We start from the raw sequence: 14,430 nt of genomic DNA, 5'->3' as shown, positions 1-14,430 counted from the left end.
TTTGTATCCTTTTAACAGATTCTTTCACAGACCAAAAGTCTTCAATTTTGATGGGGTCCAATTTTTCCTTTTATGGATTGTGCTGTTGGTGTCAAGTTCTTTGCCAGCCCTAGAACCAGAAGAATATCCTCTGGTTTTTTTTCTGTTAGATATATAGTTTAGAGCGTGATCCATTCTTTGTTAATTTGTATGAGGTTGAGGTTCTTTTTCAATTCTTCTGGCACCATTTGTTGAAAAGGCTGTCCTTTCTCCATTGAATTATCTATGCATCTTTGTAAAAAGTTGGGCATATTCACGTGGATCTGTGTTAGTCTGCTAAGGCTTTTATAACAAAATATCACAGACTGGGTGCCTTACACAACAGAATTTACTTTCTCAAAGTCTGCAGGCTGGAAGTCCAAGATCCACGTGTTGGCAGTCCATTAACAGGGTCTATTTCTGGGTCCTCGATTTTTGTTCCATCAACCTTTGTGTCTTACCGCCTGCCGATACCATACTCTTTTTTTTTCTTTTTAATTTTTATTGGCATATAGTTGATTTACAGTGTTGTGTTAGTTTCAGGTGTACAGCAAAGTGAGTCAGTTATACATATACATATATCTACTATCTTTTAGATTTTTTTTTCCATATAGGTCATTACATAGTATTGAGTAGAGTTCCCTGTGAATACCATACTCTTTTGATTACAGGCATACCTTAGATATTGCAGGTGTGTTTCCAGACCATTGCAATATAGCAAAGATTGTAATAAAGCAAGTCACATGCATCTTTTGGTTTCCCAGTGCATATAAAAATTATGTTTACACTACACTGTATTCTATTAAGTGTGCAATAACATTATGTCTAAAAAAAGTACATACCTTAATTAAAAAATACTTTATTGCTAAAAAATGCTAACCATCATCCGAGCCTTCAGCAAAGATCACCAATCACAGATCAGCATAACAAATATAATAATAATGAAAAAAGTTTGAAACATTGTGAGAATTACCAAAATGTGACATAGAGACATGGAAGTAAGCAAATGCCATTGGAAAAAATGGTGTAGATACACTTGCTTGACACAGGGTTGCCACAAACCTTTAATTTATAAAAAAAAAAAAAAGAAAAAGAAAAAAAGAAGAAAAAAGGCAATATCTGTGAAGCACAATAAAGCAGAGCACAATGAAACGAGGCATGCCTGTACTGTAGCTGTATAGTCAGCCCTAGCATTATTCCTCCCACTTTATTCTTCTCTTTCAAGATTGTTTTAACTCTTCTAGGACTTAACCCTTTCCATATAAATTTTAGAATAAGCCTGTCTGTGGCAAAACTTGGCTGGAATTTTGGTAGAAAGTACATTAAACCTGTAGATCAGTTTGGAGAGATGACATCTTTACTATGTTGAGTCTTCCAATTTAAATAGTGATTTTTATTTTTATGATCTTGTATCCTGTAACCTTACTGAACTCACTAATTAGTTCTAGGAGTTTTTTTGTAGATTCCTTGGAATTTTCTATGTAGACAATCATGTCATCTACAAATAGTTTTATGTCTTCCTTTCCCACCTCCGTGACTTTTCTTCCTGCCTCCCTTATCAGTGGCTGGAACTTTCAGTACTATGTTGAGTAAGAGTAGTGAGCGCTGATCTCCTTGCCTTGTTCAGGAACTTAGGGGAGAAGCCTTCAGTCTTTCACTATGATATTAGCTGTAGGTTTACCAGGTTGATGTAGTTCTTCTCTTTTCCTAATTTGCTGAGAGTATTTATCAAAGTGAGTGTTGGGTCATACGATTTTTCTTCTTTAACCCGTTGATATGGTAGATTACCTTGATTTTCAGATGTTGAACCAGCCTTGCAGTGGAATCCTACTTGAGTAAATCCCACTTGATCTTGGTGTATACATCTTTTTATACGTTGTTGGATTTGTCTGCTAATTTTGTTTAAAGGTTTTTCCTCTAAGTTTATTAGAGATATTGTTTTGTAGTTCTCTCTCTCTCTCTTGCTCCTGTTTTTGGTTGTTGTTTTGTCTTTGTTTTTTTAACAAGGTAATGCTGGTCTCATAAAATGTGTTAGGAAATATCCTGTCTTCTAGTTTCTGGAAGAGATTGTGTAAAATTGGTGTTAGTTTTTCTTTAAATGTTTGAGAGCTTTTAAATTACATATTTCTTTTCTTTAATAGTTATAAGATTATTCAGGTTATCTTTTATTTTGGTTGAGTTTTGGTAGTTCAATGGATTTTTTTAAAGTTGTCCATTTTTTTCAAGTTGTTGAATTTGTGAGTGTAAGGTTATTTGGAGTATTCCTTTATTATCCCTTTAATGATTTCAGGATTTATAATGATAACCCCCTTTTCATTGCTAATATTGTTGGTTTGTGCCTTCTCTTTTTTCTTTATCAGACTTGCTAGAAATGTATCAATTTTTTTTTTTGTTGTGTGTGTGTGTGTGTGTGTGTGTGTGTGCGCGTGCGTGCGTGTGAAGAACCAGGTACTGGTTTCATTGATTTTTCTCTATTTTCTTGTTTTCAGTTTTATTGATTTCTGATGTTATCTTTTTACCTTCCTTTTGTTTGCTTTGGGGTTATTTTGCTCTTCTTTTACTAGGTTCTTAAAGTGGGAGCTTAGATTATTGATTTGAGACTTCTCCTCTTATGTGTGCATTCAGTGCTATATATTTCCCTCTCAGCACTGTTTTAGCTGTGTCCCACAAATTTTGATTTGTTGTATTTTCATTCAATTCTATGTGTTTTTTAAAATTTCTTTTGAGGGACTTCCCTCGTGGCACAGTGGTTAAGACTCCACTCTCCCAATGCAGGGGGCCCAGGTTCAATCCCTGGTCAGGGAACTTGATCCCACTTGCATGCCACAACTAAGGAGCCCGCCTGCCACAACTAAAGACCTGCACATCCAAATAAATAAATATTATTTCTTTTGAGATTTCCTTTATGACCATGAATTACTTACATTAATTTCCAACTGTTTGAAGATTTTCCTATTGTCTTCCTGTTACCGATTTGTTTTGATTCCTTTATGATCAGAGAACATACTGTATATTATTTCAGTTATTTTAAATATGTTGACATTTGTTTTGTGACCCAGGATATGGTTAAACTAGGTGAATGTTCCATGGATACTTGAAAAGAATTTGTATTCTGCAGTAGTCTGGTAGAGTGTTCCGTAGATGTCAGTGTGATCCTGTTGGTTGATGTTGTTCAGTTCTTCTATGTCTTTGCTACTAATTTTCTCCTTGGTAGTTCTCGCAATTGTTGACAGTGGGGTATTGAAACCTCCAACTGTAATTGTGGATTTTTAAATTTCTACTTTATTTCTATCAACTTTTCTTTCATGTATTTAGAAACTCTTTTGTTTGGTGCATACATAATTAAGATTGCTTTGTCTTCTTGGTGGGTTGATCCTTTTATTATGTAATGTTCCTCTTTCTCTCTAGTAGTTTTCTTTGCTCTGAAGTCAACTTTGTCTGATATTCCTATAGCCACTCATGCATTTTTTTAAAAAATTAATGGTAGCAAGATATGTCCGCCTTCATCCTTTTACTTTCAACCTACCTATGTTATAGGTAAATATTTGAAGTGAGTTTCTTGTACATAGCATATAGTTGGATCGTGTTTTTCTTTTGATGGTATATTTAGACATTTACATTTAAAGTAATTATTGATTTGTTAGGATTTAAGTCTCATTTTGTTATTTGTTTTATGTTCATTTTCTCTGTTTCTCACTCCTCTGTCTTTTCTTGGCTTCCTGTGAGCTGCTTGAATATATCTTAGGATTCCATCTTATTTTGCTTTATGTATTTTTTTTAGTGTAGTTTGTATAGTTTTCTTAGTGGTTTCTTTAGATATTAAAATATCCATTAGTAGTAATTGCTGCTACATTTTGAATATCTGTAGTATGCTAAGCATTGTAAAGGAGCTTTATAAGATTTAGGTCTATTTAACTTTATAAAACCCCATGAAGAAGGTGCTGTCTTAATACTCATTTTATGCCTGAGGAAACTGTTGCTCAGTGAAGTTAATTTGCCCAATCACATGGTTGTTAAATTGGTGAGCAAACCTCTGTTTTACTCCAATGTTCATGCCTTTACTGTAATGCTATACTACATCATTAATGTTAATTTTATCGTGTAGGTTTTACATTCAAAATTGTAATGTATTTTGTCTCATTTCCTAGGTTTTGATGATGATGGTTCAGAATTTCATGAACATATATTTCTGGATAAATACCTGGAGGATTTTCCAAAACAAGGACCAATTCGCCACTTCATGGAGTTGGTGACCTGTGGCCTTTCCAAAAACCCATATCTGAGTGTTAAACAGAAGGTTGAACATATAGAGTGGTTTAGGAATTATTTTAATGAAAAACGGGACATTCTAAAAGAAAGTGGCATACAGTTCAATTGAAGATCATGGAAATTTTTACTTCAAGCTGTTGGAGATTCGTATTATAATTAAATAATTTTACTAGAAGTTTTCCTGTATTGTGTTCATTATTGCATCTGATTTGAATGGTATAAATGTTAAATTGTTTAAAAGTATATACAGTGGTAACTGAAAAATATTCCTGCATGGAAAAAAGTTACCAGCTTTTATGGATTCAACTAGTAATTCTAAACAAAAAGAGTATCTTAGAATTACTAATAAGCTTAAGACAACTTCCTGTAACCTTTTTCTTTTCATTCAGTGACCATACTTCTTTGAAATATAAGTCACCATACATGTGATGTCATCAGAGGACTATAACAGTTGAGAGGATTTACAGACAAATTTATATGCATAGACTATATTTACATATACATGTAGTTTCTATATTCGCATATATACATATTTATATTTTCACACTAAATTAACTACCCTTCCCTAAGTCTGGGTCACTATAGTGAAGTAACCTTATAGAAATAAAGGGCTTATACTAATCACTTACAGAATTTTAGGTCATCATGCCAAAATCAGAACTAATTTCCTTTTTTTTTTTATTTTAATTTTAATTTATTTATTTATTTTATTTGTTTGTTATTTTTGGCTGTGTTGGGTCTTCGTTGCTGCGCCCGGGCTTTCTCTATTTGTGGCGAGCGGGGGCTACTCTTCGTTGCGATGTGCGGGCTTCTCATTGCGGTGGCCTCTCTTGTTGCGGAGCACAGGCTCTAGGCGTGCAGGCTTCAGTAGTTGTAGCACACGGGCTCAGTAGTTGTGGCTCACGGGCTTAGTTGCTCCGCAGCATGTGGGATCTTCCTGGACCAGGGCTCGAACCCATGTCCCCTGCATTGGCAGGTGGATTCTTAACCGCTGCACCACCAGGGAAGCCCAGAACTAATTTCTATTATGGTGTATAGCAACGTGATTCAGATTCATACAACTGAAAGGACTGAGGATTCTTTAAAAAAAAAAAAAAACCACCTTAAATTAAGAATTTAGTTTACAGTGGCCTCAGGCTAGTAGTGTTCAGGCTCTGGCACAAGCAAACAAAAACTGTATGTGAAGGAACTCAGCATAAACCCAGTCTTCAAATTACAAAACACATAAGGAAAGAAAGCACCATGAATGTACACCAGCAGAAGCAACAGACAACAGAATCAGACTCACAGAGCCTTTAAATATTGGGCTTATCATATTCAGAATCTAAAAATATGTGTAACTTAGAATGAAGTATAGAGCAGGAGACTATAAAAGTGACCTAACAGGGCTTCCCTGGTGGCGCAGTGGTTGAGAGTCTGCCTGCCAATGCAGGCGACACGGGTTCGGGCCCTGGTCTGGGAAGATCCCACATGCCGCGGAGCAACTAGGCCCGTGAGCCACAATTGCTGAGCCTGCGCGTCTGGAGCCTGTGCTCCGCAACAAGAGAGGCCGCGATAGCGAGAGGCCCGCGCACCGTGATGAAGAGTGGCCCCCGCTTGCCACAACTAGAGAAAGCCCTCGCACAGAAACGAAGACCCAACACAGCCATAAATAAATAAATAAAAATTAAAAAAAAAAAAAAAAAAAAAAAGTGACCTAACAGATCTGAAAAAAAAAATTAGTGAAGGGGTTTATTTTTTAAAATTTTTATTTATTTATTTTTAAATATTATTTATTGGGCTGTGCCAGGTCTTAATTGTGGCCTGTGGGATCTAGTTCTAGTTTAATTTAACAACAGATTAGACACTGGAAAACAGATCTAAAGAAATTCTCCACATGCAGCAGAGAGAATCAAAGAGAAAAGAAATATGAAAGAGAGGTAAAGATGAGTATAAGAAAGTAACATTTGTATAATCAGATTTCCAGAAGAGAAAAGAAGAAATGGGCCAGGGGCTCTCTTTGGGTAGTTTAAAAGAAAAATGATAATTTAATAACTGTTTGTTAAAGAAATAGGATCTCTATTTTTAAAATCTTCCCAGAAAGAAAACAATAAGCTCAGACCATTTCTCAGGAGAGTTTAAAATATTCAGAAAGCAAATAATCCTACAAATTATTCCAAAGCATAGAAAAAGAAGGAAAAAAATCCAACTCAGTTTCAAGAGATTAGAATACAAAGATTAATCTCAATCATGACACATTTGAAAGATCCAAAATAGCAAACAAAATCCAGCAATAAATAGGAAAGAAAAGTTGATAATCTAGTTTATTCCAGGAATGCAAGAGTGGCTTGACAATGGAGAAAAAATATATATATCACCTCAAAGGATATAGAAAAAATTGTTTGATAAAATTCAACAGTCATTTATAATTTAAAGAAACTAGAAAACTTCAAGTAGAACTTCTTTAACCTGGTAAATGGCATTTACAAAAAACTTAAAGCAAACATCTTTCTGGTGAATCATTAAACCATTTCCTTTAAGATGATAAGACCACAATTTATTGTCAATGTTATACTGGAGGCCTAGACTGTGCAGTGTAGCAACAAGAAGAAATATAAAGCTATTAGAATGAGAAATTCTAACTACCTTACCACCCAAAGATAATCTCCAATGAATCACATCCTCTCTTTGAGTGTAGGCAGAACCTGAGACTTGCTTCTAGCAAGTGTCAGTAGAATATGGCAAAGATGATGGGTGTAGGCATTCCCTTGACTGGATTATGTTCTGTGGCAAAAGTGACAGAATTAGTCACTCTTACGATTACATTGTTATGTAGGACTCTTAGTGACTAGATGAGTATGCTACTGGCTTTGAAATAGTAAACTGTCATGTGAGAAGGCCTGTGAATCGGCCACATGGCAAGGAACTGTGGGAGTTACTAGAAGCTGAGAGAAACCCCCAGTTCACAGCAACAAAATGGGGACCTCAGTTCTACAGCCTCAAATAACTGAATTCTGCCAGCAGCCATGTGATCTTGGAAGAAGGTCCTAAGCTCTAAAAAGGACCACAGCCTGGCTGACACATTAATTGAAGCCTTGTGAGGCCCTGAGCAGGGGACCCAGCTAAGTGAGCCACAGAAACATGGGGATAATAAGTGTATGTTCTTTTAAGCCACTAAGTTTGATGTAATTTATTACACACAGATAGATACTTAATATAAAAAGGAAGAAACCAACCATCATTAGTAAGAGCCTGTGATTACGTAGAAAACAAAAGAATCTAAATTACAATTAATAGGCTAGTTTAGCAAGTTTGCAGTTGCATGTCTATATACCAGCAACAAACAGATAAAATACAATTTATAAGATACCATTTATAGTACCATTGAAAATTATAAATGAATAAGATCTTTATGAAGAAAACATTTTAAAACTTTAATAAAACAGTAATAAAATTTTAAAAATAAGGAAGCAAATGGATAAGAAGTTCATGGGTAAGCTATTTATCTATATAGCTTTAATGCAGTTTCATTCAAAATCCCAACAAGGTTTTTCACAGAACTTCACACATTTAAGTTAAACTTAACAGAGGGAAGCAAATAACTAAGAAGAGTCAAAATACTCTTGAAAAAGAAGACAAGGTCAGGTAAGGAACTTGCCTTAACTTTTAAGCTATCAAGACTTTCCCTGGTGGTCCAGGGGTTAAGAATCCTCCTTCCAATGCAGGGGATGCGGGTTTGATCCTTAGTTGGGGAACTAAGATCGCATACGCCACGGGGCAACTAAGCCCTTGCGCGGCAACTACTGAGCCTGCATGCTCTAGAGCCCACGCTCCACAACTACTGAGCCCGCGCACTCTGGAGCCTGCGCACCACAACTAGAGAGAAGCCTGCACGCTGTAACGAAGGTACCCGTGTGCCGCAACTAAGACCCAATGTGGCCAAATAAATATTTTAAAAAAAGACTTACTATAAAGCTGTGATAATTAGCAGGATATTACACACAGAGATAGTTAAATAGACTGATGGAACAGAATAGAGAACACAGAAATAGGCCCATTAGTATACGGAAACTTGATACATGACAAAGTTGGCATTGCAGATCAATGGGAAGAGTGGATATTCAATGAATGGTGTTAGGACAATTGGTTATACACATGAAGGAAAAAAAGTGGATTCTCTACTCATATTAAAAAAAAATCCAATTCAATTGAATTTGATACTTAAATGAGATAAAACTATAAACATTTAAAACAAAAATACAAAAGAATATCTTTATGGCTCTAATGTAGGCAAGGATTTAAAATATCAAAGCACAATCTCTAAGAAAAAGATTAATAAATTTGGCTATGTTAAAATTTAGAAATTTTAATCAAAAAAGACACCACCAAGAGTGAAAAGACAAGTGTCCAACATGAAGATAAATGCTTCAATACAATCACCAAATGAGTAGTATGTAGAGTATACAAAGAACTCCTAAAAATCAAGTAGACGAAAACACAAAAGAATATGGTCAAAATATATAAACAGGCATTTCATAGAAGAAATAATATAAGTGGCTAATATATGAAAGAATGTGAGGAAAATGCAAATGAAAACCATATTGAGAAAACACTAATTCGAAAAGATACATGCACTCCAATGTTCATAGCAGCATTATTTATGATTGCCAAGGTATGGAAGCAACCCAAGTGTCCATGAACAGATGAGTGGATAAAGATGTGGTATATATACACGATGGAATACTACTCAGCCATAAAAAAGAGTGAAATTTTGCCATTTGCAGCAACACGGATGGACTTAGAGGGTATTATGCTAAGTGAAATAAGTCAGAGAAAGACAAATGCTGTAGATGTCACTTATATGTGGAATCTAAAAAATACAACAAACTAGTGAATAAAACAAAAAAGCAGCAGACTCACAGATACAGAGAACAAACTAGTGGTTACCAGTGGGGAGAGGGAAGGGGGGAGGGGCAACATAGGGATCGGGGGAAAGGCTACTATGGGATTACATGAAATTGTGTGTGAAACTTTTGAAAATTTTAAAGCACTATAGAATTTAAAGAACCTTCCAGTTAAAATTTTTTTTAAAAAACCCATATTGAGATAACATTTGTGTATTCTTTAGATGGGTGAAAAATCAAAAGATAGGCAATATCACTCATATGTTGAGGTTGGTGGGAGTGTAAATTGGCAAACACTCTTGGAATTACATAATTATATATTTATAATATATATTACATACATATATAGTATGTAAATATTAATATAACACATGAAACTTAGTTATATTTTAATAATTATATGTAAATACATAGTATAAACATCTATCATATGTGTGTGTGTGTGTGTGTGTGTGTGTGTGTGTGTATATATATATATATATTTATATATTTATATAAACTGTGAACAATGCTTCTGGAGTATATACTTAAAGAAACCCTTGCAGATAAGTGCTGGGAGGCATTTACAAAAATGTTCAAAGTAGTAAAAATTGGGGAGAAAGTGCCCATTGCCTGGAGAACTAATAAATAAATTGTGGTTTATTCAGGCAATGGAACTCTAAACAGAAGCAAAAATGATTAAAATAGGGCTATACACATCAATACAGACGAATTTCAGATGTTGAGTGAAAAATAAGTTGCAGAAGAATATATGCAATAGACTCCCATTTACAATTCTGAATATATTGCAGAGCAATAAATGTGATTATAACAAAGATCACAGGAATGATAAACACAATACTGTAACTCAGGGAGCCAAGGGAGACGGGCTGTGGCGTTGAGAAGGGACACCCAGGGAGCCTAAACGGCACTAACATTCTATTTCCCAAGTTGGATGGTAGGTTCACAGGTGATCATTTTATTATCATGCTTTAAAAATTATATCACAGGGACTTCCCTGGTGGCGCAGTGGTTAAAAATCTGCCTGCCAATGCAGGGGACACGGGTTCAATCCCTGGTCTGGGAAGATCCCACATGCCACGGAGCAACTAAGCCCATGTGCCACAACTGCTGAGCCTGCGCTCTAGAGCCCGCGAACCACAACTACTGAGCCCACGTGCCACAACTACTGAAGCCTGCACGCCTAGAGCCCGTGTTCCACAACAGGAGAAGCCACCACAGTGAGAAGCCTGCTCACCGCAACAAAGAGTAGCCCCCACTCACCGCAACTAGAGAAAGCCCGCGCGCAGCAACAAAGACCCAATGCAGCCAAAAATAAATAAATAAATAAAAATTATATTACAGATATCCCTTTGTATGTAACAACATTTCATGATATTTTAAGGAATGAATGGAAGTGGGTGTATAACTGGAAGATATGCAGAATCTGGCCATAGTTTTGAAGGATTGTCATACCTTCACAGTTGAGACCATGACATTAAAAACATCCTTTCTTTGTCCATTTACACACTTAATTCTAAAGAATCTACTATCCTTAGATTCTAGGTCCTATGGTCTATGTGTGTAATGAAGATACTCCAACCATTTGAAAAAAGAATGCTCTGTTCTCAAGCCAAATAGAGGACCACCTACCATTTCGGGAAGAAGCACATGTTAGCCAAGGTGCAGGAAAGCTGGAAGGGTGTAGCTCGGTGGCTGAGGGCAGTAGAGGTGGTTGCTCCATGCGTGCCAGTTTACGAGTAATTACTGTCATCAGCATCGTGGCTGAGATCATCACAGGCACCACTGAGGTGGTAGGTTCCTCTTGGCTGACTGGCCTGGTGCTGTGTGCTTCACACATATTACATCACTGAGTTTTGGAATATTCTCTAAGGTATGTAATATTCCCATTTACAGGAATTTAATAAATTTCCCAAGGCTGCAAATAAGTGGTACAGCCAGGATTTAAACCCTAGATCAACAACTCCAAAAACCAAGTATTTTTTTTTCCAGTACCCCTCAAGAGAGATTTGAGGGCAATTATATGGATACTCTGGAGTAAAGGGAAAAGGAATTTCTTCATTTGGGTTCAGTAAAATATTCTAACGGGATCATTGCAAACATAGGAACTTTGAAGCGGTAGTTAATGTCTAGATGAAAAATCATTAAAGAGTGGAATAACAATGTAATAACTCAGAGTTGTGGGGGGCTAATTCAGTAGGGCTATTTGGGAAAAAATTAAAGGCAGAAAGGTCAGTGGGGCAAATGTCAAAGTGGCCACAATGAAAAAAGAATTTTTAATGGGATGGTAAGTGAGAAACAAACAGAAGAGAAGTCATTTTTCCAGTGTCATTATGGGCAAAAAGAAAATTGTTCTTTTATCTAGAAATCCCACTCCTGGACATATATCTGGAGAAAACCATAATTCAAAAAGATACATGGGGACTTCCCCGGTGGCATAGTGGTTAAGAATCCACCTGCCAATGCAGGGGACATGGGTTCGAGCCCTGGTCTGGGAAGATCCCACATGCCGCGGAGCAACTAAGCCCGTGTGCCACAACTACTGAGCCTGCGCTCTAGAGCCCGTGAGCCACAACTGCTGAGCCCACATGCCACAACTACTGAAGACTGCACACCTAGAGCCTATGCTCCACAACAAGAGAAGCCACCGCAATGAGAAGCCTGTGTACTGCGATGAAGAGTAGCCCCTGCTTGCCACAACTAGAGAAAGCCTGAGCGCAGCAACGAAGACCCAACGCAGCCAAATAAATACATAAATAAATTGATAAAAAAAAAAAGATGCATGCATCCCAGTGTTCATGGCAGCACTATGTACAATAGCCAAGACATGGAAGCAACCTAAATGTCCATTGACAGATGAATGGATAAAGAAGATGTGGTATATATGTATCTCTATAAATATATAGTTAGATAGATATAGATATAATGGCATATTACTCAGCCATTAAAAAGAATGAAATAATGCCATTTGCAGCAACATGGATGGACCTAGAGATTATCATTCTAAGCAAGATAAGTCAGAAAGAGAAAGACAAATACCATATGATATCACTTATATGTGGAATCTAAAATACGAAACAAATGAACATATCTACGAAATAGAAACAGACTCACAGACACAGAGAACACACTTGTGGTTGCCAATGGGAAGGGGGGTGGGGGAGGGAAGGATTGGGAGTTTGGGATTAGCAGATGCAAACTAGTACATATAGGATGGATAAACAACAAGGTCCTACTGTATAGCACAGGGAACTATACTCAATATCCTGTGATAACTGAGTCACTTTGCCGTACAGCAGAAATTAATACAACATTGTAAATCAACTATACTTCAATAAAATTAAGAAAAAAAAGAAAAGTATTCTTTTAGGCTCTAGGTCAGCTTGTAATAATCTAGAGATTGGTGGTTTAGGCCACCAATGTCTGACTTTGAGTCAATCTCTATTCCCTATACCATCAGCAAGAGGGATCAGGAAAAGAAAGGGGAGGAAAGAGTCAGGTGTGCCATACTTGTGGCTGCTGAACGATGCTTCTGTGGGAAAGGAATTTGAAATATGGTCCTAAAATGAAGCTTCTGATTTGGATAGATTGAATTTCACCATGCGAATATAACTCACTGCTATTCATTAGTGTGTAAAATCAAGAGATTTAAATGAGATTAAGATCTTTATTAAACTTTCTGAGATATTAAAAATTAAGAACCCAATTACCTATGCCACATACATTAACTTTGGTTAATGTCTTGACATACTGAGCTACAAACTGGCATTTACAGTCTTTGGTCACTTCTACACCAAAACTTTTAGCCTAACTTGGAGGTGGAGGTCAAGCTAGTAGGAGTCAGGAATTATGAATATGAAGCACAGAATTCCCCAACTGAGAAAGACAAATATCTTTTACTAATTCACTCATTTCATAGGTGTGGAAAATGGAGGCCCAGAGGGAGTAACTTGCCAGTGATTTCATAGTTCATTTATGACAGAGCTGAGAACCCCAGATTCAGATCAGGGACCCTTCCTACTTCTCTTTTACATTAATTGGTAGCTTAAGCTGGTAAGAATTATTTTCTGAATGAACAACAGGGAGCTCCATAAACTCAAAGATGAAAGAAGAGAAAGAGAATGCAAATTGTTTTTAAAACGTTTCAGCATTCTGTGAAACCACATGGTTTCAGTGAAGAGCAGTTCAGTATTAGGGGAAATTCTGAATAATATTCAAATCCTCAGCATAGCTATGACCAGGAGGATGTGGTTTTTAATGTGTGTTATGAAAATCACGCTTCAGATGAAGCTTATTTTATTTTTAATTAACGTTTTTATTTTTGAAATAATTTTAGACTTACAGAAAAGTTACAAAAATAATAGGAGTCTATGTATACCCTTCACCCAGCACCCCCTAATGTTAACTTACACAGCCATAGTTCAATGATCAAAATCCGAAAATTGACATTGATACAATACTATCAATAAATTACTGCTGAGGGCCCAGGTTCGATCCCTGGTCAGGGAACTAAGATCCCACAAGCCACGTGCTGTGGCCAAAAAAAAAAACCGAAATGAAACAAAAAGCATAGAAACCAAGATGTGTGCACAAAGGGGAAGCTTATTATTTGATGATTATAAAGCTTATATATCAGAAAATTTACCAATATAGGATCACGCAGCATCTCCAGTAATAATTCTGAAGCAGAGCAGCCAATTATATATGGGTTAACTTTAAACATGGTTTAAAATGCTCTGTTTGCAGCAAGATGTGCGTTAGGCATGAATGCCATTTATATCAAAGCTGAGAAAGTGCTTTTCCTTCCTAAGATGTTCCTTCATTCTTTAGCAGAAATTTTAATTTTCTTTTTTTTTCAGTCTCTATCCTTCTATCTATAATGTCAAACTAATTACATCTTATCTTAAATAATAGAATGATAAAATGTTCAATCTCATTAATAATCAAAGATATGCAAAGTTAGCAATGAGACTGCAGCCATCTTATGAAAATATTAACAAATATTGAAAAGCTTAGTAAGATCCAATATTGTTAAGAGTGTGAGAAAGCAGGTTCTCTAGGGCACCTTTTGGAGAGCTATCGGGAGTATTGATTGAAACATTAAATGTGCATTTGTCTTAGCAATTTCACTTCTAGAAATGGATCTATCAGAGACGTAGGTACAAGTATAAGAAGGTGTGTGTGTGCGTATGTGTGTGTGAGACTGCATTGCTGGTATGAAAAACTAGAGACAACTTAAATGTCCATCAGAGATGGCTGG

General features: G+C 36.3%; 1 protein-coding gene across 1 annotated transcript in view; it reads left to right on the top strand.

Moving 5' to 3' along the window:
• The window catches only part of MRPS31 (mitochondrial ribosomal protein S31), a 30,669-nt gene extending 26,207 nt beyond the window's left edge, over positions 1–4,462 (top strand). The window contains exon 7 of the mRNA XM_068526846.1: positions 4,167–4,462. Coding sequence (XP_068382947.1) covers positions 4,167–4,396 — 230 coding nt within the window. The 3' untranslated portion in view covers positions 4,397–4,462. The remainder of the gene's footprint in view (positions 1–4,166) is intronic.
• Positions 4,463–14,430: the final 9,968 nt, after the last annotated feature.

Source organism: Eschrichtius robustus, chromosome 18 (genome assembly GCF_028021215.1).
Source record: "Eschrichtius robustus isolate mEscRob2 chromosome 18, mEscRob2.pri, whole genome shotgun sequence".
NCBI classification, from domain to species: Eukaryota; Metazoa; Chordata; class Mammalia; order Artiodactyla; family Eschrichtiidae; genus Eschrichtius; species Eschrichtius robustus.
Note: the sequence above shows the minus strand (reverse complement) of the source record. Positions and strands in the feature narration are given on the sequence as shown.